Source organism: Narcine bancroftii, chromosome 13 (genome assembly GCF_036971445.1).
Source record: "Narcine bancroftii isolate sNarBan1 chromosome 13, sNarBan1.hap1, whole genome shotgun sequence".
Lineage (NCBI taxonomy): Eukaryota > Metazoa > Chordata > Chondrichthyes > Torpediniformes > Narcinidae > Narcine > Narcine bancroftii.
The window spans coordinates 79237995-79260811 of NC_091481.1; the positions used below are offsets into that span (position 1 = coordinate 79237995).

At 45.5% G+C, this 22817-nt stretch overlaps 1 protein-coding gene across 2 annotated transcripts in view; it reads right to left on the minus strand.

Annotated features, from left to right (window-relative positions):
• Window positions 1-5967: 5967 nt before the first annotated feature.
• nop53 (NOP53 ribosome biogenesis factor) overlaps window positions 5968-22817 on the minus strand; it is a 33550-nt gene continuing 16700 nt past the window's right edge. The window contains exons 8-13 of one of the 2 annotated variants that reach the window (XM_069909517.1): window positions 21440-21604; window positions 19269-19444; window positions 10764-10830; window positions 9698-9774; window positions 9025-9081; window positions 5968-6061 (exon numbers count right to left, since the gene is read on the minus strand). In XM_069909517.1, the coding sequence (XP_069765618.1) occupies window positions 6055-6061; window positions 9025-9081; window positions 9698-9774; window positions 10764-10830; window positions 19269-19444; window positions 21440-21604 (549 nt within the window). In that variant the 3' untranslated portion in view covers window positions 5968-6054. Of the gene's footprint in view, window positions 6230-9024; window positions 9082-9697; window positions 9775-10763; window positions 10831-19268; window positions 19445-21439; window positions 21605-22817 lie in introns of both variants that reach the window. The other variant, XM_069909516.1, reaches the window with a different exon arrangement.

A 22817-nucleotide genomic window follows, 5' to 3' on the forward strand; every position in this document is an offset into this window, starting at 1 on the left:
TTGTTAGTGTCTTCACTGCTTTCGTTCATCGTCCTGAACATGTCGACGTGAAACTTGGATATAGCCTAGTCCAAAGCTTCTCACAGATAATGAGGGCAACTTTGGGTGCATTATTAGTCTGCACAAAGGTCACCAGACAGTATACTTATTGGCCCAAGGGTTGACCAGAGACCAGTGGTCTCTCTATGCAGCTCTTGGGCAATCCTTCAATTGATCATGGAGCTATTTTGCCAATGTTTAGAGCATTCTCAACCCTAAGTTTACGGGCCCCATTCCCTGTGAAGCAGTCAAGTTTTGGTTTCTTTCAAACTTCTGCCAGCCATGAAAATATTTTTTTTTAATCTACACGAGGTGAAAAGAGCCATACTTCACAAGATCAAGGAACAGAAGCAGACCATTTGACCCATCAAGTCCGCACCGCAACTCCATCCTGAGCTGAACCGTTCTCACAACGAGTTTCAAATTCTGGCCCTTTCCCCATATCCCCGATAATGACATCGAACAATCTCCTTCATTTGGCCGCCACAGGTGTGTGTGGCAACAAATTCCACCATTTAAATGAGCCACAGCCCTGAATGGGATTGGGGGAGGAGCATAGGGACCCTGTTGAGAATGGCCAGTCTAGATATAGATCTGCTTTCAAGCAACTAGTCCTAGATCTAAACAATCTGCCAAATTACTGTGCACCCCTAATCCTACACAGCATTTTGAATAAGAACTATCTGCCACACTAACAATTTCATGCATTCTAATTTCTCGACCAACCCACACCTGACAACATCCTTGCAAAATGCAAGGCTACTTCAATGCTATTTCCCAAACCTGTGATATTACCTGCCCTGGACATTGGGACAGATGGATGGGAATACCACCACTGCACACCACACTGACCTACATTGTCACTGGGTTTAACACCAGAATTACCTTCCCAGAAGCACCTTGGCCAGAGCTGCAGTGACTCCAGGAGAGTACAATTGTGGCTGGGCAGTAGATGCCATTATTGCCACGTAATACTCCATTTAGAATGTAACATACATGAAATTCTTTTAACATTTGTCGCCACTTTGTCCAGCGCTCCTCACAGAAACCTAGATGGTCTCTCCTCCAAGACTGACAGGCCTGAGCCTGCTGAGATCCCGAGATCAGACAATCTCGGATGTAATCAGACTATTTGGCTTCTAAATGGGGGACCTTCTCAGTAATGATCACATCCCTGAGTTACTCAGTCTTCCTGTAGACAATTTCTTCTCTACAGTCACCAGGTTCCTGAAAGAGATTTTAAAACACACAGCTGGAGGGAGAGCAGCATCAGTGGGGAGGAAAAAAAGAACATTTGCTATTCAGTTCAGAAACCTCACATCAAGAACCCTTCCGGCCGGAAATTTCTTTTTTCAATCTCCAACGGACACAGCTGGGTTTCCCAGCAGACAGCGATTTGCCCCAGATTACAGCATCTGCAGTCTTTCGTGTGACTCTTTGAATAAAGTGCACAGCCATGTTCCTGAGCTGCCCTCGCGTGCCCCCTTAACACACACACCACACAGTCGTGTGCTCTCGCTCTTCTATCTTGCACCACTGCGTGCAAATTACGAGTTGACTGGCCTCAAAAGGAAAAACCTCACTGTATCAGGTATAATGTGACAATGAACTTGAGCAGGGACTAACTCCATTTGACATTGGAGGAGAAACAAGGCTATTCAGCCCATTGAGTCTGTCACATGTTTTATACAGTTCTAGCAATGACTACACACAGCTCTTAAATTCAGGTATCCACCTCAGCAACACGTAGCCGTCCTAACACCAGGGATCTGTGAATGGATACCACAAAGTCTCTCCAACCCACCCTGTGGATTACATATCATGCATTCAATTACCTTTCCAATGAAGGATTAGAGACATGGTTGGGTGACAGATCCCATCAATGGTAGCAGTGCAGCAGCTCCGCCTGGTGGCGAAGGGAATCTCCAACCATTCGCAGACTGGATCAACTTGCAGTTACATTAATGCCTAGTGAAAAGGTCTCACCCAAACAAAACGTGATCCAAGCAAAATGCGAGGACCCATTAAGGCAGAGGTTAAAGGCTTAGCCAGAGGAAGGTTTAAAAGGCAAGTTTAAAGAGGAGAGGGCAGAAAGAGAAAGCTCTGCATCAAGATTAATTGATTGGAAAAACACAATCAGGTCAAGCAGTGCCCTTTAAATAGCAACGGTAAAAATAAATAACCGACGTTTCGAGCTTGGGCCCTTCATCAAGGTATGGAAAAATTGCTGGGAGGCGTCCAAACAAAAGAGTGGTGGGGTGGGAGGCGTGGTTGCAAAGGCAAATGGAGAAAGGAGGGAGGGGACACTAGCGATAGAGGAGGGATGGCTGGGTGAAGGGAGGGAGGGAGAACTGGAAGAGGGTAGGGGGAAGAGGACAGCAGGTTGGCAGAAACCAGAAAAGTCGATGTTAATGCAGAAAAGTTGCTCCTCCACTTTGCAGGTGGTCAGGGTGGGATAGTGCACAAGGCCATGGACAGATATGCGAGTGTGGGAGTGTGATACAGAACTGGGAGGTCTGTCACTGCAGTGCGAAGGTGCTCAGGGAAGCAATCTCCCAATCTGCGCCTGGTCTCTCCCGCATAGAGACAGCCACAAAGGGAGCACCGGTGGCAGTAAATCAGCCCTGCGGATACACAAGTAAGGTCTTGCCTCACTTGAAAGGCCTGTTTGTGGCCCTGGACCATGACGAGGGAGAAGGTGTGGGTGCAAGTGTGGCACCTCCTGCAGCCATGGGGGATTGGTGGGGAGGGAGGAGTGCTTGAGGGAGTCACGGAGGGTGCGGTCCCTACAGAAGGCAGAGAGAGAGAAAAAGATGTGTCTGGTAAAGGTATCCTATTGTATTTGCCAGAAATTCCGGAGGATAATGTGTTGGATGCGGAGGCTGGTACGGTGGTATGTGAGGGGGGATTCTATGTTGGGGACAGAGGGGGGCCAGGGCAGATGAGCAGGAAATGGAGGAGATGCGGGTGAGGGCTGAGTTGATGGTGGGTGAAGGGAAAGCCACGTCTGTGGAAGAAGGCAGACATTTCGGAAGATCAGGACTGGAAGGCCTCATCTTGGGAACGTGCGGTAGAGACGGAGAAATTGAGAAGGGGGATAGAATCCTTGCAAGAGACAGGGTGTGAGGAAGTGTAGTCGAGGTAGTTCTGGGAGTTAGTGGGTTTGTAATACATGTTAGTGGAAAGCTTGTCTCCTGAGATGGAGACAGAGAGATCCAGGAAGTGGAGAATGTTGTCAAAGATGGACCAGATAAGTTTGAAATCGGGGTGGAAGTTGGCCGCGAAGTGGATAAAGTTGACAAGCTCATCATGGGTATGAATCAGCCCCAATGTAGTTGTCGATATACCGGAGGAAGAGTTGAGGGGGTCTTGCCCCATGTAGGCTTGCAGCATGGATTGTTCCACAAAGCCCACAAACAGGCAGGCGAAGCTGGAACCCATGGCTACTCCTTTGATTTGGAAGAAGTGGGATGAGTTCAAGGTGGAGGAGGGTGACTGGCCAGGTCTCTGGTCCAGAAGAAGTGAAGTGCTTTAAGACTTCCTGGGAGATGGAGGTATAAAAGGATTGAACATCCGTCTTGAAGATGAGGTGGTCTGGTTTGGGGTATCTGAAGTTAAGAAGAGATGGAGGTATGTGAGATATCACGAATGTAAGTGGGGAAGGATTGGATAGGGGAGAAAAAAAAAGTCAAGAGTTCAGATTAAACTAATTTGGTGGGACAGGAGCAGACAGAAACAATGGGTCTACCGGATGGTTGGGTTTGTGTATCTTGGGTAGAGGGTAGAAACGAGCAGTGTGGGGATGGGAGACAATGAGGTTGGTGGCCATGGGAGGGAGGTGACCATAGGTGATGAGATTGGAGATGGTGTTGGAGACAGTGGCTTGATGTGCCTGTGGGAGGGGTAGGTAGGTAGGAAGTGTCTGAGAGCTGTGGTCTGGCCTCTGCAAGGTGGTCAGTACGCCAGACCTCAGCAGGTTTGATGGAGAGGATGGGATTGTTTCAAAGGGAGTGGAGGACAGAGTGCTCAGAGGGAGCAAGATTAGAATACGAGAGGGGAGCGGTGAAGTTGAGACGGTTGATGTCTCAGCGGCAGTTGGAGATAAAGGTCCAGAGTGAGAAGATGGCCAGGACAAGGTGTCCAGGAGAAACGGTCTTGGGTGGGAGTGGGGGTGGAGAGTCATGGACATGGAAGTGGGCCCGGAGCCAGAGGCAATGGAAAAGGAGTTTGGCGGGCGCGGAACTTAAGGTGTGGGCAGAGGGGGATGAGCGAGCAGCTCATCTCAGAAGAGGAAGGCCAGAGGAGATGGTAAAGACCAAGTAGCAGTCAGAGTGGATGTCGATGTTGTGGAGATGAAAGGTGAGGGAGTTCAGAGGGGGGGGGGGAATGAAACAGGTGTAATATTACACAACATTTGCATTTGTCTGCCATATGGAAAAGAGAACGAAAAGTGAGTCACTCCCCCCCCCCCACCCCCGAGTCATTGAATGTCCATAATCCAAACCATTGGCAACTCGAGCCCCAGATCCAAACCTCCGATATGATCAAGAATCCCTCAGCTCCCTCTCGCATCCCGATTCCGATACATCATAACCCCTTCAGCCAGTCTCCAGCAGTTCGCAGCCATGAGCGAGTCCTTTGACCACAGCCGCCTGCGGCCCGCGTAGGTTCACCAACAGCCTGCACGAATGCGTGTTCTTCAACTGCAGAGCCCCTCACTGGTTCCCGTAGGGACGTCTCCTCCTCAAACGGGGATGTGGGGGGGGGGGTGATGCTCTCCCCGGTTTTCTGGTGCCCTGTGCCAGTCCTGTTTTCCTGGAGTCCACGGTGCCTCGAAGCTGCTGCGTAACACAGGCACTGCTATCTTGGACCCAGACCCCATGGTCACAGGAGTTTAAGATAAACCACCGCCGACTCCTTTAACAGGTGGTTTAAAGCTCGTATGGAGCAGTTGAACTGAGCGGTAGAACCTTGCAGAGGAATGCTGTGTCTCCTCTCTCTCACCTGCTTTGCCATTTTTTGTTTAAAAAAAAATCCATCTAGTCCTTGCTGAACGTTTATTCTGCCACATCCCATCCACCTGCACCCAGACCATAGCCCTCCATACCCCTTCCATCCATACACCTATCCAGTGCACATTTAAGAAAGTTTCACGTTCTATGCACATCACATTACATCATTTTTCATGTAGCTGGTAGGAGGGAAGTGTGGAAGAAACCAAAATTTGACAGCTTCACAGGGAATGGGGCCCATAAACTTTCAGGCCTGGGTGGGGGGGTTAAGAATGGCTGGGGCTAAAGATCATTTAGAGGTCACAAGTGTAGCTAAAGAAATTCAAATATTTTGGTTTGTGTTCGATTTCTACAGTTGACTTCTGCGCTTTTTTATAAAGACATACAGCATGGAAAAAAGGCCCTTTTGGCTCAAGAGTCCATGCCGTCTGATTACTACACCCAATTAACATACAATCCCGGTATTTTTTTTGATGGTGGGAGGAAACCGAGCATCCGGAAGAAACCCTTGTAGACGCAGGAAGAACGTACAAACTCCTTATAGACACCGCTGGATTTGAACCATGGTCCTGATTGCTGGCCTGGCGCTAACTGCTATGTCAACCACGTCGCCTTCAAAGAAGATGGACCTTGCTGCCAGCTGTGGAGGTTGAGTGCCCACAACGAACATCCGACGCCCCTCCGCGCGCACGCACACACCTGTTCATCTCGTAAAGAGCGTCAGAGGGGGGACCAGAGTCTGTGAACACAGCGGGCTGCACCCCGGCCGCTGCCAGCATTTGCGGAACCAACCTGGAGATCAGTTGGTAAAATGCAGTCTGCCTTGCAGCTTTCCATTCTGGAAGAACTTCTGCCTTTAACCCTCTGACAAAAACTCAAGCATTCGGCACATAAACAGGCAGCCAACACAGTTCAGTGCATCGTAAAAGTATCAAGACGTTTTATTGGCAAACGCAAAACATATCAAATCCAGCCATGGGACTCCCCTCTCATTTTTTCAAGGCTACAATCTGAAAAATAAACATTTAAAAACAGCATCTTAACCGAGAGGCACAGAAATCACCGCAGTAAACATCTTTAGAGGAATAATCTGCCAAAGGCTTCAGTGCTCCACTGATTTCAGTGCAGGTCTACTTCTCCTTTGCCATGGTGGGGACGAGCATCTGTTTAATGCAGGACTGGAAATAAAGGACTGATTTAAGAGCTCCGTGGTCAACACCCAATCACGTGTACAGGTGCTCCTCAACTTACGATGGGCTTGCATTCCGGAAAACCCATCATAAGTCGGAAAAACTGTCATTTGAGAAAGAATACCACACCTACCATTTCTTATATTTAAATTTTGAGTACCTTTATTCCACACTGAAAAAACCATCAACGTTCACAGCTGAAAGCACACTGGCCATGAAGAATCTTTGAAGCATTGCAAGTGCAGGGACAGATTGGAATTCGAAGTTGTGGACAGTGAGGAAGGTTTTCAAAGTGGGCCTATATAGGCCAGTTAGAAGAGTGGGCTGAAAGTCCGGGGGAATATGAAAGGTTAACATGGGAGGAAATAAAATGTAGAAACAGAGCAGGGTGGGGGAAATTTTGGAGGGGAAAAAAGTAGAGCAGGTTCAGTGATACCACATACTCCACAGCTTGGAGAACAAGGGCTAAATTACAAGGAGAAATTACACAACCAGAAGAGTGTACCTTCTGGAATTTAAAATGTTGAGGGGGTCTACAAACTGCATAGTTTGAGTCTGGAATTCACTGTCGGGGGAGAAATGTGGGCAAATTCAATCACATTTTTCAGAACTGAGGTGGATAAGTATCGGAAAGAATTTGCAGAGCAATGGGAAGAAGGCAAAGGATTGCTCCTGTATAGAGTGAGTACTGGGTCAGTGGGCCGAATGGCCTCTTCCCCCCAGATGTAACCATTTAAGGTGGGAAAAAGTGGACAAGAGAAACCATTTTTGATGGTAATGGAATCTGAGATTTGGGAGCGGTGGGGGGGGGGGGGGGGGGAGGAGAAGGCACAGATACTAAAAATCATAGCTAAGAATTGTTGAATGCAGTTAGGAAAGTTCTATAGGTAGAACCGGAAAAATCAGGAATTCTCTTCTGCACATTATAAATACAAGATTAATCTATTTTTGTCACTGAAGTTTAAAGTTAGGGGAAAATGGGGAATGATGCCTGTATCACAAAACAGAATGGGGAGGGGAAGGGGGAGGCAATTAAATGGTTCCAAAAAAGTAACTGGGGATAGGAAAGGAAAGAAGGAATGGCCAACATCTCGCACAAGATGACTGGTGAGGAAAGTTAACACAGGGTGGAGAGAGAAGAGCTGCAAAATGCGCGAGTTCCATTTTTAGAATTTGCACATTGAATGGAAAATGATTCTAAGTCGTACCAGATGTCAGGGTGGCCTGAGGGAATGGATTGGATGTGCCACGTCGTGGAAGAGCTATGAGGCAGAGCCCCGGGCAGGCCCAAAGACAGACGGAGGTGAGCAAAGGAAGCTGGACAGAAACCAGATTTCCCATCTGATAGCAGGAAAAATAATAAAAATCCTAAACTTCAGGGACTGTACTAGAATTCCTCTTTCACATTTTCAAGGATTAATGCACACAGATTGAGCAGTAGCTCATTTTTATTGTGGCACAGTACAAGAGATTCTGCTGCCCTCCCTCTCTGCGCATTCAAAATTATATTAGAGGCTGGAGAGGGGCCTCTTCAGGGTAGACGTGGAGAGACAATCCCTTCATGCGAGCAATCCGGAACTAAGGTCACCACTAACAACAAGGGGGCCGTCCATTAAGAGGAATGAGGTAAGACTTCATCTCTCACACGGGTGTCTTTGGAAGTCTCATCCTCAAGGGAGCCTTTGGACAATTTTTTTTAAAGACGGAGATTCTCGACAAGGAGAGCAGTGAAAGGCTAGGCGGCGCAAGGCACGAATGTGAGATTAGATCAGGTGTGATCTCATTGAGGAAGGACAGGCTCAGGCATTTGTGTGGCTTACTCCAACAAATGTGAAATTGGGGCAGTGCAAGGTGGGAGGGTGTCACAGGGCATTACAGCACTGACCACGATGTTGTCCCTCCTCAACAAATTAAACCTTCCCTACCTTACACCCACAAGCTTTTATTTTTCTTGTAACTATGTGCGAGTCTACGAATCTCCACCACCATCCCAGGCAATGCATTCCAAGCACCCACTACTTTGTTAAAAAAACTTACCCTTGATGCCACCCCTAAACTTTCCTCCCCTCACCTTGAACAGAGGTCTCTATTCTCGCCCTAGGAAAAAGGTGCTGGTTGTCCACTCTATCTATGCCTTTCTTAAGCCACTTCTCATCCTTCTTTGCTCCAGAGAAAAGTCCTAGCTCTGTTAACCTTGCCTCACAAGGCACGTTCTCCAATGCATACAACATGCTGGTAAATCTCCTCCGCACCATCTCCGTGGTGTCAGTGCAGCCACATCAGGATATGAAAACTGGTGTTCCATTAAAACAGACCAATAGAGTTGTGATTGGCGTAGGGGAAGGGGAGAGTGTGTATGTCCGCAATTGCAGCGTATAAACAAAGCATGGGGGAGGTTGTCTTGCACGTTACTGGACTGTAATCAATGGTACACCACACCACTTCAACCCCTCATCACTATTTACAGCATGGTAGAAGCCAATTCTGGCTATTTAAACCTTGCTGCCTCAATCCACCCAATTAACCTACAGTCCCAACCGTTTTGAGGAAACCGAGGCACCCGAAGGAAACCCACGCAGATCACGGGGGGGGAATGTGCCAACTCCATACAGATGGTGCCAGATTCGAACCCGGGTCGCTGGCATTGTAAAAGCGCTGTGCTAACCGTACCACCTTAATTCTCAAAAATACCTCCTTGTTCAAAAACCCCAATAACCAGAATGAACAATTACTGGTTCATTTCGGCTGCGTTCAGTGGACTCGGAAACAGAATGGACACTTACGTAATTTCTCGGAATGACCTCTTCTCAACGTATTTTTGCTTGTGTTTCCTCTTGAACCTAGAAAAGAAAGAGTTTAATGGCCAAGATAACTTACTAAAATAGTCTGCCAAAATCACCCCTTGTCTGCCCTCTCAGATAAGTATGAAAGATCCAATGACACAGATGACAGAGTCCCAGAGGATTCTTTTCAGTGCCCTGGGCAATATTTGTCTATAATCTGACCTCACCAAATAATTCATTCTGTCTCACTGTTGTTCATGAGATCTTTCCAACACAAAGCGCACATCAAAAGTGTTTCTTTGTGTATATAATGGCACGGGACGCCCCAAAGTCACCAACTTCTTAGTCAAGAGTCCAGGTGATGAGCACCAACAGTGCAGGGTATCGCTACCCACTTTGTCCCGGGGGCTGGGCCAAGGGAGAGTGTGTTTAGGTAACTGAACACAACTACCTGCTGATTGCAGGGGAAGCTGTGCCCCAGGTAACATGACACTGAATATGGATTTACACTTTACGGTAACAGGCCTTATTGGCTCATGAGCCCAAATACACCCAAACGACCTGGTTTGTTTTGAAGAGTGGGAGGAAAACGGAGCACCCGGAGGAAACCCACAGAGACACAGGGAGAATGTACAAAACTCCCTACAGACAGCGCCGGATTACATCCACTTACTTTGCTCTCAGTCTGGGTTCAATCAGATTTCTCTTCTGAAAGCTTTTAAAGCGATCGGCGAGGATGCTGCCCTCTGGCTGTCGAAAATAAAAAAAATCACAGCAAAAGGCTCAGGCACTGCTTCCATTGAAATGAAAAGTCATTAATAATATAGTCGTGTATTTCACCACGGCACAGAGACACACAGGGAAGTTGAGAAAGTTCTAAGTCTGATTGGCGATACACATTATCCACAATTCAAGCATCCAGCAGCTTCGGGGATTTTAAAAAAAACCAAGGAAAATAAATAGGTGAAAAATATAGGTTTGAAATTGGAATGCCTCATCATTAGGTTGCCAATCACAATCTCAAGCAACCGGAAAACTCACTTATCTGGCATTTCCAAAATGCCTTAAGTGCCAATTTACTGGGTTTTACTGTATATCCTGATATTAACGAAAGAACCCTCAAATCTAGATTGGTATCATCTTTCATGTGTAGGAGATGGAGAGTTATTAGGGGAAATGAGAATAATAGTTGCCGCCTCTGCCCTCAGTTCCCAGTGCGAAGCCCACGTGGCAGTGCCTGGGAAACCCTGAGCCCTCTTCACATTCCCGTGCACAGACAGGAATTCTTGGCGCGCAAGGATGGCTCTCATCATTGGGCAGTTTGAGGAAAATCTGTCCCTGAAAAATACTGCGCAGTCTTCAGATGTTGGAGAGGGGAGAGGAGAAAGTATGGATGCTCTACCTTTAACTTTCCACCCTCATCCCACTTTAAGTAATCTATAGGCCATCAGTGTTTTGTGACTAGTAAGGGATCGCTTAAGGAGGTATGTGAGTGGAAAGAAAAAGTTTGAAACCCGCTGTTTTAATCGTCCTTCATGGGCTCGTTATGTGCGCCGTTTCAGAACTCCCAAGGAAAATGGGCCAATGACCACTTTTCTCAAGTAAAATATTTCAGTAACAATTGGGCCTAGATCAGGAGAGAGTATGAATACAACAAAAGGATGGAATAGAAAGGGGAATGTGTGACAGTACCAAACCCCAGGACTGGAGTTTGTTCAGAACACTATAGCAATACCAACCTTCAAAGCTCGTAGTGAACCAGCCAGCTCATTACTGAGTTTCACTTCAAGATCAGGCTCCTCATATCTAGACAGGAAAATAAAAGCACCCAGTCAGTAGATTCCAACAAAAAGCTACCCATACTGCAAATCGGAATAAAATGGTTTTATTCCAATTAGCAAATCTCTTACTTGATAGCATAGTCTTTTTTTTTTTAAAGAATAAATGAACACTCAGGCCACAGTCAGTACAAATTGGAAACATCTCCTCCTTAATGACGATCAACACAGGTGCACCACAAGGATGCGTGCTTAGTCCACTGATCTACTCACCCAATACCCACGACCGCCTGATTAGGCACAATTCAAATGCTATCTGCGGTTGTCAGCAGAATCACAGCCAGCATGAGGAAGCGTACATCAGGGAGATAGATCAGCTGGTTGAGTGGTGTCACGACAGCAACCTTGCCCTCAACGTTAGCAAAAACAAGGGGCTGATGGTGGACTTTATGAGAACACAAATTAGCCCTCATCGAGGGGTCAGCAGTGGAGAGAGTCGAGATCTTCAAACTCCTGGGTGTCCAACCTCTCCGAGGATCCATGTCAATGAAAACATAAAGGCGGCTCGCCAGGAGCTTTGCTTCATTTTTTTTTTTTTTTTCATTTTTTTTATTTTTCACACCATAAATCACATTAGCCATGACATACACAATTTCTTTTTCACACATATACAGTGACTTTTTCTCCCCCCCCCCTTTCCTCCCAAACCACCCCCCCACCCCCCCCTCATCCATTTTAGGTATACAATCTAGGTTGCATTAATCCAGTCAGACAATGTTGTCATTCAACAAAATTACACCAGAAATTCTACTGAGTCCATTCTTTTCTTTCCTTCTCCTTCCATCAACTTAGGTAATGTTTGTCCCCGGTAGGTTTTCGCTATTGTATTTAATGTAAGGCTCCTATACTTGTTCGAATATTTCAATATTATTTCTTAACCAATATGTTATTTTTTCTAATGGAATACATTTATTCATTTAAATTTGGTAGTTTATTCCTTTTAATTTGGTTATGTATTCCATTAATATTTAAAGACATATAGTTCAGCGTAGCCCTTTTATATTTTGTTTATCTTCTCTTTCCGTTTTTCCATCATCACCTTTCCTCCTTTTCCATTTCTGTTTTCTTATTTTCAACTCTTTATAAGACAACATTCCTACAACATCCAACATTTTCCTTATTCTCCTATTTCTATCTTATTTATCCCCAATCTCCCATTCACCTCCTGAGTTGTCCTTTATCCCTTGTCGGACAACCACATCTCCCCTCTCCATTTGGATTTGCGAATCCACTCGCAAGCGTCAACTGATTTTGCAGTGACCGCTATTTCCCCCCACCCCGCCTCCCCCAGAAAAGATTTCACTTTTCATATGTCACAAAGGTCACTCTTTTAATTCCCTCCTTATTCTCTCTATTCCATTACCTTCCCTTATTAATTCTTGTCTATACTATCTATATTTTCCTCTAAGTACAGATACATTCACGTATGCTCCTTGTCTCTATTCACTCTTATACCTCTTTACCCGCATACATATCAATCGTGATCATTTTTACTCTCATTACCCGTCTTCATCCCTCAGTCTATTTTTGTCTTTACCCACATACATATCGATTGTGGAGCTTTGCTTCATGAGTTTGACATTTGGTAGGCCACCAGTCTCGAGTATATCTCCTGGTGTATCTAGGAGAGCATATTCTGTCTAGTTGCATCACTGTCTGGTATAGAGATGCCAATACACAGGACAGGGAAAGAGTACAGAGAATTGTGAGCTTGCTCAGCGATATCATGGACACCAGTTTTCACTCCATTGAGGGCATCTACAAAAGGCAGTGTCTTAAGAAAGCAGGCACTATCCTCAAGGACTCCCCTTCACCCAGGTCACCTCTTCACACTACCATCAGGAGGTGGGACAGGAGCCTGAAGACGAGTACCTAGCAGCACATCTTCCCTCTGCCATCAGATTTCAGAATAGACAATGAACCAGAGGCAGTGCCTCAATTTATCCTATTTTTTTTTTTGCATTATTTATTGATTTATTTTTGAAATGCAATTTACAGCAATATTTGCCCCTGCGACGCTGCCACCAAACAATGAATTTAAATGACAATAAATTCTGATCCCGATTTGTCCCTTGACATAAAATGCCTGGCCCTTTCCACTCAGGCTTCGGGAGACTGGCTCATGGGGACCAGGTATGATGCTGAGGGCAAGGAAGGCTCCTGAGGGGCCTCAGGTGCCGAAGGCTTCTTGATTGCGTTGAAGGTTTGGGTCTGGAGCTCAGGCGACCGATGGCTTGAACAGGAGTTTGGGTGACTGCAGAGACTGCAGGATCGCGAGAGGAGAATCCCCTCATTACAAGCTCCCGTTTTAGTAAAATGAGATTATTTCTGTAAGGAATAGTGCAGACAGGAAGAACTTAATGGTCACAGTACACATTTCACACAAGCACCATCACAAGTCATAGCCCAGCAACCACTTGATACATTGGAAAAACTGAGGGAAGGCTTGTCACAGTCTGTTCCAGATTCGATTATTTGCAAAGACATTGTGATTTTGCAAGGGAGACAGCCGAAGAGAAAATAGCATGATGTAGCAGATCTCATGGCCAGCCATTCTGTGGAATTCAGAGCAAAGCTGGCTCTGTGAATGGCTGGGCCTTTTCGGTGGATTGACCTGTGCCAGGAGGGTCTTTTGGAAGCAAATTGCTTCATTTTGATTGTGACCAACAGTGAAGGTCACTTGGAGAGACCAGTGCCTGGGTCTTGGAAGCTTCGTGGAGGCCGCCCAGTTCAAGTCTCGCCTACAAAAGGACCAGGATGTTATGATCACACCTTGTGTGGATGGACCTGGAGTACTGTGTCCAGTTCTGGTCTCCATATTTGAGGAAGGATATACTGGCTTTGGAGACGGTCCAGAGGAGGTTTACTAGGTTGATCCCTGGGATGAAGGCGTTGACTTATGACGAAAGATTAAATCATCTAGGATTGTAGTCGCTCGAGTTCAGAAGAATGAGAGATCTTATAAAAACATATAGGATTAGGAATGGTATGGATAGGATAGATGAAGGAGGTTTTTTGAGCTGGCCGGGGAAACTAAAACGAGAGGACACAGTCTCAAGATTCGGGGGAGTAGGACAGAGATGAGGAAAAATAGTTTTTCCCAGAGAGTAGTGAATGTTTGGAATTCTCTAACCAGGGAAGTGGTTGAGGCTGCTTCATTAGACATATTTAAAATTCGGTTAGATAAATTTTGACATGATAGAGGAATTGGGGGATATGGGGAGAAGGCAGGTAGGTGGAGTTAGGTCTTAAATTAGATCAGCCATGATCTTAATGAATGGCGGAGCAGGCTCGATGGGCCACTTTTGGCCGACTCCTGTTCCTACTTCCTATGTTGCTATGACACTTCTTCAAAGGCAACGCAAGGAGAATTCACGAGTCTGTAGCATCCACGACTCCATCTTCCTTCCCACCAGTTCGTCATTAAGTCTAGGCATCAAATTTCAAAGGCCTCACTTCAACACTGAATTTAAAAGACTGAACCTTGAAGTAACTTTCTAGATTTTGGACTGGACTGAAATGGTTTGGGGTCATCTCTCACATGAACGCACGCGTAGTTGGGGATAGATTTAGTGTCACGGATATTTAAGAGTTAGTTTAAGAGTAAGAAATAAAATTAGTTCAGTGAAACCTCGGTAGGACGCGATTCGTTAATCCGCGGAATCGCTTATAGCGCGGGTGTCTGTGGACCCCAAACACTGATTTTTAGGATGCCAGGCTCACAGCCACAAACTCAAAAATGGACTCATGACTCATTTACAAGATGTGTATGTTAATATGTGGAGTTTAAAGGTCTTATTAGAGGGTTTGAGTCACAGTGTTCTGTTTTCCTGCTTCCTGTACCTTGACGTATATGCATCTGTTCCGGGACTTGACTGTAACGTGGTATGAAATCTTGGACCCCAACTACCGTGTGCTAATGGGGTTTTACTGTAGATTAAAATTAAACACTATCTGGTTCATTGTCCATTGCTGCTTGTTATGTGTGAAAGGCAACACACTCTTTTGCTTCTCTTTCTCCTATTGTTAGGGGCGCTGGGCAGGAAAATGTTGAAATATACAGGTATACTCCAACTTTACAAATACTCACCTTATACAAATTCGCTTTTATGAAAAGATTTTTGCTTTTGCGAAAAAGCAGCTGGCGGGGCAGTCACAGGGCGGCCAACGGGGCTGTCAAAACTCGGTTTCTTCCAGATTCTGGTAAATGAAACTACACTGTACGTACATTATTTCTACTTTATAAGCTGTATATTTATCATATCATTATTGCGTTTACTATATCTTAGTGTCATTTTAGGTTTTATCTGGTATTTGGTAGGTTATTTTTTAGGTCTGGGAAAGCTCAAGAATTCTTCCCGTAGAAACCAATGGTAATCGCTTTATGCCATTTCGGTTTGTGAAAGGTTCCGTAGCAACAAAAGGAACCATTGAAACTTTATTGTAAAAACGTTGCATGACCAATTTCTCTTCCCCATAGTCCGTAGCACTGATGCCATTTTATATTGCACTTTAGAAACTCTCAGTTAGAAGTGAACATGACTTGAATATCATCCGCTTCTTCTAAATGTGTGCTGCCAACTTCATCCAGTAGGATTAGATCTGGTTACTACCTGAAAAATATTTCCCCCATTAGTCTCCAGAACCCATGTTCATTCCCCGCATTGGAGAATCAGGGCACAGAATGGGAGATCACGTCACTGGAAACCTTCGATCCATCCACATCAGTGGCAGGGATTTCCCAGTGGCCAACCACTTTTATTCCACATCCCACTCCCATGCTCAAGTCTGTCCATGGCCTCATGAACCATCATGACTTGTTCACGACAATAAATTCTGATTATAACCATACAACAATTACACCACAGAAACAGGCCAACTTGGCCCTTCTAGTCCATGCCAAACACTTTCTCCTACCTAACCCCACTGACCTACACAACCCTTAACCCTTTATTCCTTTCTCATCCATGTCCATATCCAACTTCTCTTTAAATGCTGATATCGACCCTTCCTCCACCACTTCGTCTGGAAGCTCCTTCCACACACCCACCACTCTCTGAGAGAAGTCCTCCCTCATTTTTCCTCTAAACTTTTGCCCCCTAACTCTCCACTCAATAGACAATAGACAATAGGAGCTGGAGTAGGCCATTTGGCCCGTCGGGCCAGCACCGCCATTTTAGATCATGGCTGATCACTACCATCAGTACCCCTTTCCAGCCTTATCCCCATAGCCCTTAACTCCGTTACCCACAAGAGTCTTATCTAACTCTCTTTTGAATATAGTCAGCGAATCCGCCTCTACCACCCTCCGTGGCAGAGCATTCCACAGATTCACACTTCTCTGGGTAAAAAAATGCTTTCTCATCTCCGTCCTAAAGGGCCTACCCTGTATTCTTAAACTATGCCCTCTAGTCCTCGTCTCCCCCATCATTGGGAACAAGTAATCAAACTTCACCTTGTCTATCCCCCTGATGATTTTGTAGACCTCAATCATGTCCCCCCTCATCCTTCTAAACTCCAATGGATACAAGTCCAGTTTTTCTAGCCTTGCTGCATATGACATCCCTGGAACTAACCTCGTAAATCTGCGCTGCACACCCTCTATAGCTAGTATGTCCTTCCTCAAGTTTGGAGACCAGAACTGGACGCAATACTCCAGGTGGGGTCTCACCAGGGCCCTGTATAACTGCAGAAGGGTGTCTCTGTTCCTATACTCCAATCCCCTCTATATGAAAGCCAACATTCCATTTGCCTTCTTCACAGCTTTCTGAACCTGCATGCTAGCCTTCAGTGACCGGTGAACAAGTACACCCAGATCCATTTGCACTTCCCCACTCCCTAGCTTATCTCCATTTAAATAATACTCAGCTTTCCTATTACTTCCCCCAAAATGAATAACCTCACATTTGTTCACATTGAAATTCATCTTCCATTTAGCCGCCCACTCCTCCAGCCTGTCCAAGTCCCTCTGCATTTTCCTTACATCCTCCTCACACCCCATACCGCCACCCAGTTTAGTGTCATCTGCAAATTTGCTCATGTTATTTATAATCCCCTCATCCAAATCATTAACATAAATTACAAACAACTGAGGACCCAACACCAATCCCTGCGGCACTCCACTCGTCACATCCTGCCATTCTGAAAAAGACCCATTTACTCCAACCCTTTTGTTTCCTATCTCTTAACCTCTTGCTTGTATCTCTCCCTTTCTTAAAGGAAAAAGGCTCTCCATGTCAACTCTATCTATATCCCTAATAATTTTAAATACCTCAATCAAATCCCCTCTCAACCTTCTACGCTCCAAATAATAAAGACCTAACTTTATTTAACCTTTCCTGATAAGTTAGACCCTATAACTCCGGCAACATTCTAGTAAATCTTCTCTGTCCTCTCTCCAATTTGTTGATGTCTTTCCTTTGGTGACCAAAACTACACAATACTCCAAATTTAGCCTCACCAATGCCGTGTACATACTTTATAAGTGGGTTCACCAGTACTGCATCATCTGCTCAACATTTGGAAGAAGATTCATGTAGAAAGGAAAAAAACAAATTACCAACTACCAAAATTAATATTGACACAAAATCAACTAATCCCCTTCACAATAGATAACCTTTCCTTTAGAGAATGGGAGAGAAAAGGGATCAAAGGAATAGAAAATAAATTATTTCCCAAACAACAATTATCTTTTGAACAAATGAAGTGCAAATATGGTATAACTCACGGTACGACATTTGCATACCACCAACTGAAAACCTACTTGAAGGACAAATTGGGAAGCAGGCTGAGGTTACCAGAAGGAAGCAATTTTGAATATGTGATTACAGAAACAATGATAATTAAAAGATTTATAACAAACATGTACATCAAACTGCAAGAGAAAGAAAATGATGAAATAAGCTATAAACCCAAACAAAAGTGGGAACAAGATCCAAACATAAAGATAAAGAATGAAACATGGGAAAAGCTATGCTCTGGAACTATGAGAAATACAATAAACATGAGGTTACACAAGATACAATATAATTGGTTACACAGGCCCCAAAAGTTAAATAAATGGGACCAATGCCATGTACAATTTTAACATAACATCCCGGTTCCAAAACTCAGTGCTCTAACTTATAAAGGCCAACATATCATAAACTTTCTTCACCCAATCCACATAGGACTTCACCTTCAGGGAACTATGTACCATTATTCCTAGATCCCTCTGTTCTACTGCAATGCCCCTCCATTCACCATACATGCCCTATTTTGATTAGCGCTGCCCAAATGTAACACTTCACACTTACCTGCATTAAACTCCATCTGTCATCTTTCAGCTCCCGCAAAGTTGGAGGAATACCAGTTGATTTTCTGACTGGGCCCTGTCCAACCGGATGGCATTAACACTGGATTCTGCCAGCTTACTCTCTGTTCTCCTTCTCTCCCCCCATCCCTGTCTCCAGACCTTCCCTTCCCCGTTTGCTGGCGTGCTCTCCCTTATCCTTTCATCACCTCCTGCCAGTGGGACTGTGCTCCTCCCCTGCCCCTTTTGGCCGCATGCCCAAATTCGTCCACACCTGGTTATGTATCTTTAGATTTGCCATGTAAAGAATACTGTTGGACTTGATGAGTTTCTCCCGCATTATGTTTTCACTTCAATCATGGTTTCTGCAGACTTTCGTGTTTTACTTAATACAAAAGCCTTGTCAGTTCCCATCATCTCCAGTACTTGGTAAAACTGTGGCAGCAAACACTTGCCCCCCTCCCTTGGCACTCGCAATGAGAGAGTGGATTCCTATCTCACCCATTGCTCACTTCTTTTTCTGAACCAGCTGCTAAAATGTGGCAGGGCTTTACAGTGCAGTTTTGCTATAAAGGCCCAAATGCATGTACATGTCAGGTGACCTGAAAAATCAGTTCTTATCAAGGAGTGTATCTAAGGCTAGGAGCAATCAATATTTTGACATCATGGAGTTGAAATGACGGACCAGCCATGGTCATACTGAACTGGGTGACACTGTTAACATAGCAATTAGTGCAACGCTATTACAGTGCGGGTGACTGGGGTTCAAATGCTGTCTGTAAGGAGTTTGTACATTCTCCCGTCTGCAAGTGCTCTGGTTGCCTCCCACCCTTCAAAATGTACGGGGTGGTGGTGGGGGGGGCTTAGGTTCATTGCGTGTAATTGGACAGCACAGGCTCGTGGGTTGGAAGGGCCTGTAACTGTGCTGTATGTCTTAGAAAGGTGGACCAGGCTCAAAGGGCTGGAGTCAGAGCTTGTTATCGCCTCCATAGAAAAAGAACTGAGGGAAGAGCAGGGTTATCCTGTGCACATTGCAGGTCAGTCTTTGTTTAGTACACCGATGCAGCCCATGCTACAGCGCTGGCCAAATCCAGAAGGACTGCAGGAACACTTACTTTAACCGGCCCAGCCGTCGAGGCTTGTTCGCTTCTGCTTGCCGTCTCTCTGCACGCCTGGTTCTCCTCTCTGCTAGCTTAAGCTCCAGCTGTCGCACCTCCCCCTTGATGGATCGAAGGCGAAACAGCTGCTGCTTCATTCTTCTGGCTCGCTTTTGCTCCTGGAGCTTCAGCTCCTACAAAGTAAAGAGGGGTTAAAATGGTGGAGCACAAGGGTAACACTCCCCCAGGCAAGTTGGGAAGGCTAAGCAGATCAGTGGCCTTTCAATGACAGTGCAATCACCCCTCTTCTTCCCTTTCACGTCCCTCTCAGCGCACAAGAGATTTCCGAGGCTCTTTACAGTGTTCTGGCAAGAGAATGTACAACTAACCAGCAGCCAAGCAACAGGAAGATGGGGAGTTAAAAGTCAATTTTTTTTTGGGGGGGGGGTCAGACTACCTACATATTACATAAACCCTGAGATTCTTTTGCCCGTTGACCAGGCAGAATTTCTAATCACCAGTTACTGTAAGCTGTTCTCAAGAAAGAAAAATGCAAACAAAAGAAAGAATTTCCAAACAAGCTGACCACAAATTCAGAAACATAAAACATTCTGTGTAATCAATCACGGTTAGTGCAACTCTATCACAGCGCCAGCCACTTGGGTTCAAATCCGGTGAATTTGTACGTTCTCCCCGTGTCTGTGTGGGTTTCCTCTTGAGCTCACCGTTCAAAACATACCGGCGTTGTAGATTAATTGGGGGTATTTGGGTGACACGGGCTCGTGGGCCTGAAAAGCCCGTTACCATGCTGGATGTTTACATTTCAAATAAATAAGCAAGGTTTGAGTTCCTGGACGAATCTCCGATTAGCTTGTTGTTTATAGGAGCCCTGACGGTTTGGGGGGGTGTGGTTGGGAGAGAATAGCAACTGTATCAGGCGGTTCGAGTCCTGCACTCCTAGACCTCCTTCCTGATGGCACCGGCGAGGACAGAGCGTGTTGTCCAGCACAAGGTTTGCTCAAAGATCAGAACGATCCAGTTTAAACTGCGAGCAGCATCCCTAACCAAGGAAAACAAAAATTTTTTTAAAAATCACATACATTCTGGGAAAGAAGCCCAGTGGCTGGGTGACAGCCTCCAGTACTCACACCCTCCCGCGTGAAGAGGTAGTTGCTCTAAATCAAGTGAAGAGACCAGGTGTTTCACTATAACCTGGATGACACCATATACCTTCCACTGCCTTCAGTTCCCATGTTGCCCACTTGGCAATGCCTAGGAATTCCCTCTCCATCCTCACATTCCCAGACTAGAGAGCCACAGGAATTCTTTGTGCGCAAGGATGGCTCTCATCATCAGGCAGGGAAATGATAGTTCTCTGGGCGCATCCAGGGTGAAACCTTTGAACAAAATGTGCTGTAGACTTCAGATTTATTGTCAGAGTACATACATGATTAGACAACTCTAGAGATTCTTTCTCCTGGGGGGCAGGCAGAATTACCACTTATTGGTAATGCAAAAAAAGACACTCAACATACACTTGTAAACAAGTAAAGAAATGTAAACAAGCTGTGTAATTCAGAGGAAAAAAACTTCAAAATGAAAGAATCTTTAAGTGATTGAGTTTGGTTGAGGAGTCTGATGGTGGAGGAGTAGCAGCTTGGTGGGGCGAGTCTTGTGGCACTTAGTTCTCTTTCTTGATGGGAACACAGCGTGTGCTGGGTGGTGTGGATCCTTGATGATCGCTGCTGCTCTCCTACAGCAGCGTTCTTTGGAGATGTTCTTGATGGTGGGGAGGGTTTTGCCTGATGTCCTGGGCTTGAGTACATTACCTTTTGCAGGGCTTTACACTCAGGGGTATTGGTTTAGGGCACCCCTGGCTGGTTGCATCACTGCCTAATCTGGAGGTGTCAATGCTCAGGACAAGAAAAAGCTCCAGAGGGTTTTTAAACTCGGCCTGTGACGTCACAGCCACCAGTCTTCACTCCAATGAGGACATCTACAAGAGGAGGTGTATTAAGAGAGGAGCCTCTAATCTCAAGGACCCTCACCACCCAGGCCATGCCCCCTTCATTCTGCTACTATCGGGAAAAAAGTCCAGGAGCCTGAAGACGAGCACTCAGCGGCACAAGGACAGCTTCTTCCCCCCGCTGCCATCAGATTCCTGAATGAACAATGAAACCCAGACCCACCTGCTCTTTAAGGAATTTTTCCTTTCTCCGATCCCTTTCGGTTTTCTTCTCAGAGCGAGTGGCATGCCACACGCACCCGCCTTCTGTCTCTGGGTCATCACTGGGCTCTTCCTCACCTTCTGAGTCCTCCAACAGACCCTGGCACAGTTCTTGGAGTGCAGTTTCCTGAAAACACATTGAATCATAGCCAATTAGAAAAGATCAAATTTAGGAGTCTTTTGATGTGGCAAAGTTAGCAGGATACAGAACTTTTCTCTTTGGAGTGAAGAAGGGGAGGTTGGAGGGCAATTGGTCATCATAAATTACCCTTTGTGTGGAGATGGGTGGTAGAATCTGGGGATGAGTTGATAGGAATGCGGGAAGAATCTCTGGTGAGATCACACTTAGGGTGTTGTGTTCGGTTCTGGTCACCTCATTACAGGAAGGATGTGGAAGCTAAGGAGAGGATGCAGAGGAGATTCACCAGGATGTTGCCTGGATTGGAGAATGTATTTTATGAGGCAAGGTTAACAGAGCTAGGTCTTTGGAGCAAAGAACAAGAGGCAACTTAATAGAGGTCTACAAGATTATGAGATAAGGTAGATGGCCAGCACCCTTTTCCCAGGGTGGGAGCAGCAAACACCAGAAGACATCTGTACAAAGTGTAGGGAAGAAGGTTTTGGGACATCATGAGTTTCTGTCATGTATTGCCAGGGTAGTGGTGAATGCTGGAACAATAGGGGTATTTAAGAGACCTTTGGACATGGATGATAGAAAAATAGAGGGTTTAGATTTTTTGTTTGTGGTTGTGTATATAGGTTGAACAACATTGTGGGCTGAAGGGCCTGTACTGTGCTGCGATGCTCTATGCTCTATCCCATTCTAAGCCTGCACTAATACTCGAGACCCATAGTAGATTTAGGTGGGGAAACTCTTGCAAACCAATTCCAAAATGTCTTTACCCAGCAAGATACGGATCCTTCATCTGTTCCTGATCTCCCGCCCAGCCCATATAGAGACACGCCTCCTATCACAATTGAGGTTGAAGGTGTCAAAACGTTACTGCTTAATAACAAAATGGCAAAAGCTTCTGGGCCAGTCCAGATTCAGAATCAAGCCCTCAAGAGTGCAGCTCCTGTTCTGCAGTTTATCTTCCAGCAGTCGCTCAACTCAGGTGACCTTCCCCTGGATTGAAGAAAGGCAAACATCACTCCACTCTTCAAGAAGAGCTCCACCACCAACCCGGCAAATTATTGTCCTGTTTCATTAACAAGCACCTGCAACAAACTCCTGGAGCACATAAAAGATAGCAATCTGATGAGGCATCTTTGCAGTCACAACATTCTTGCTGATAATCACATACATTTAGGAAGCAAAGATCAAGTGAGTCTCAGTTTTT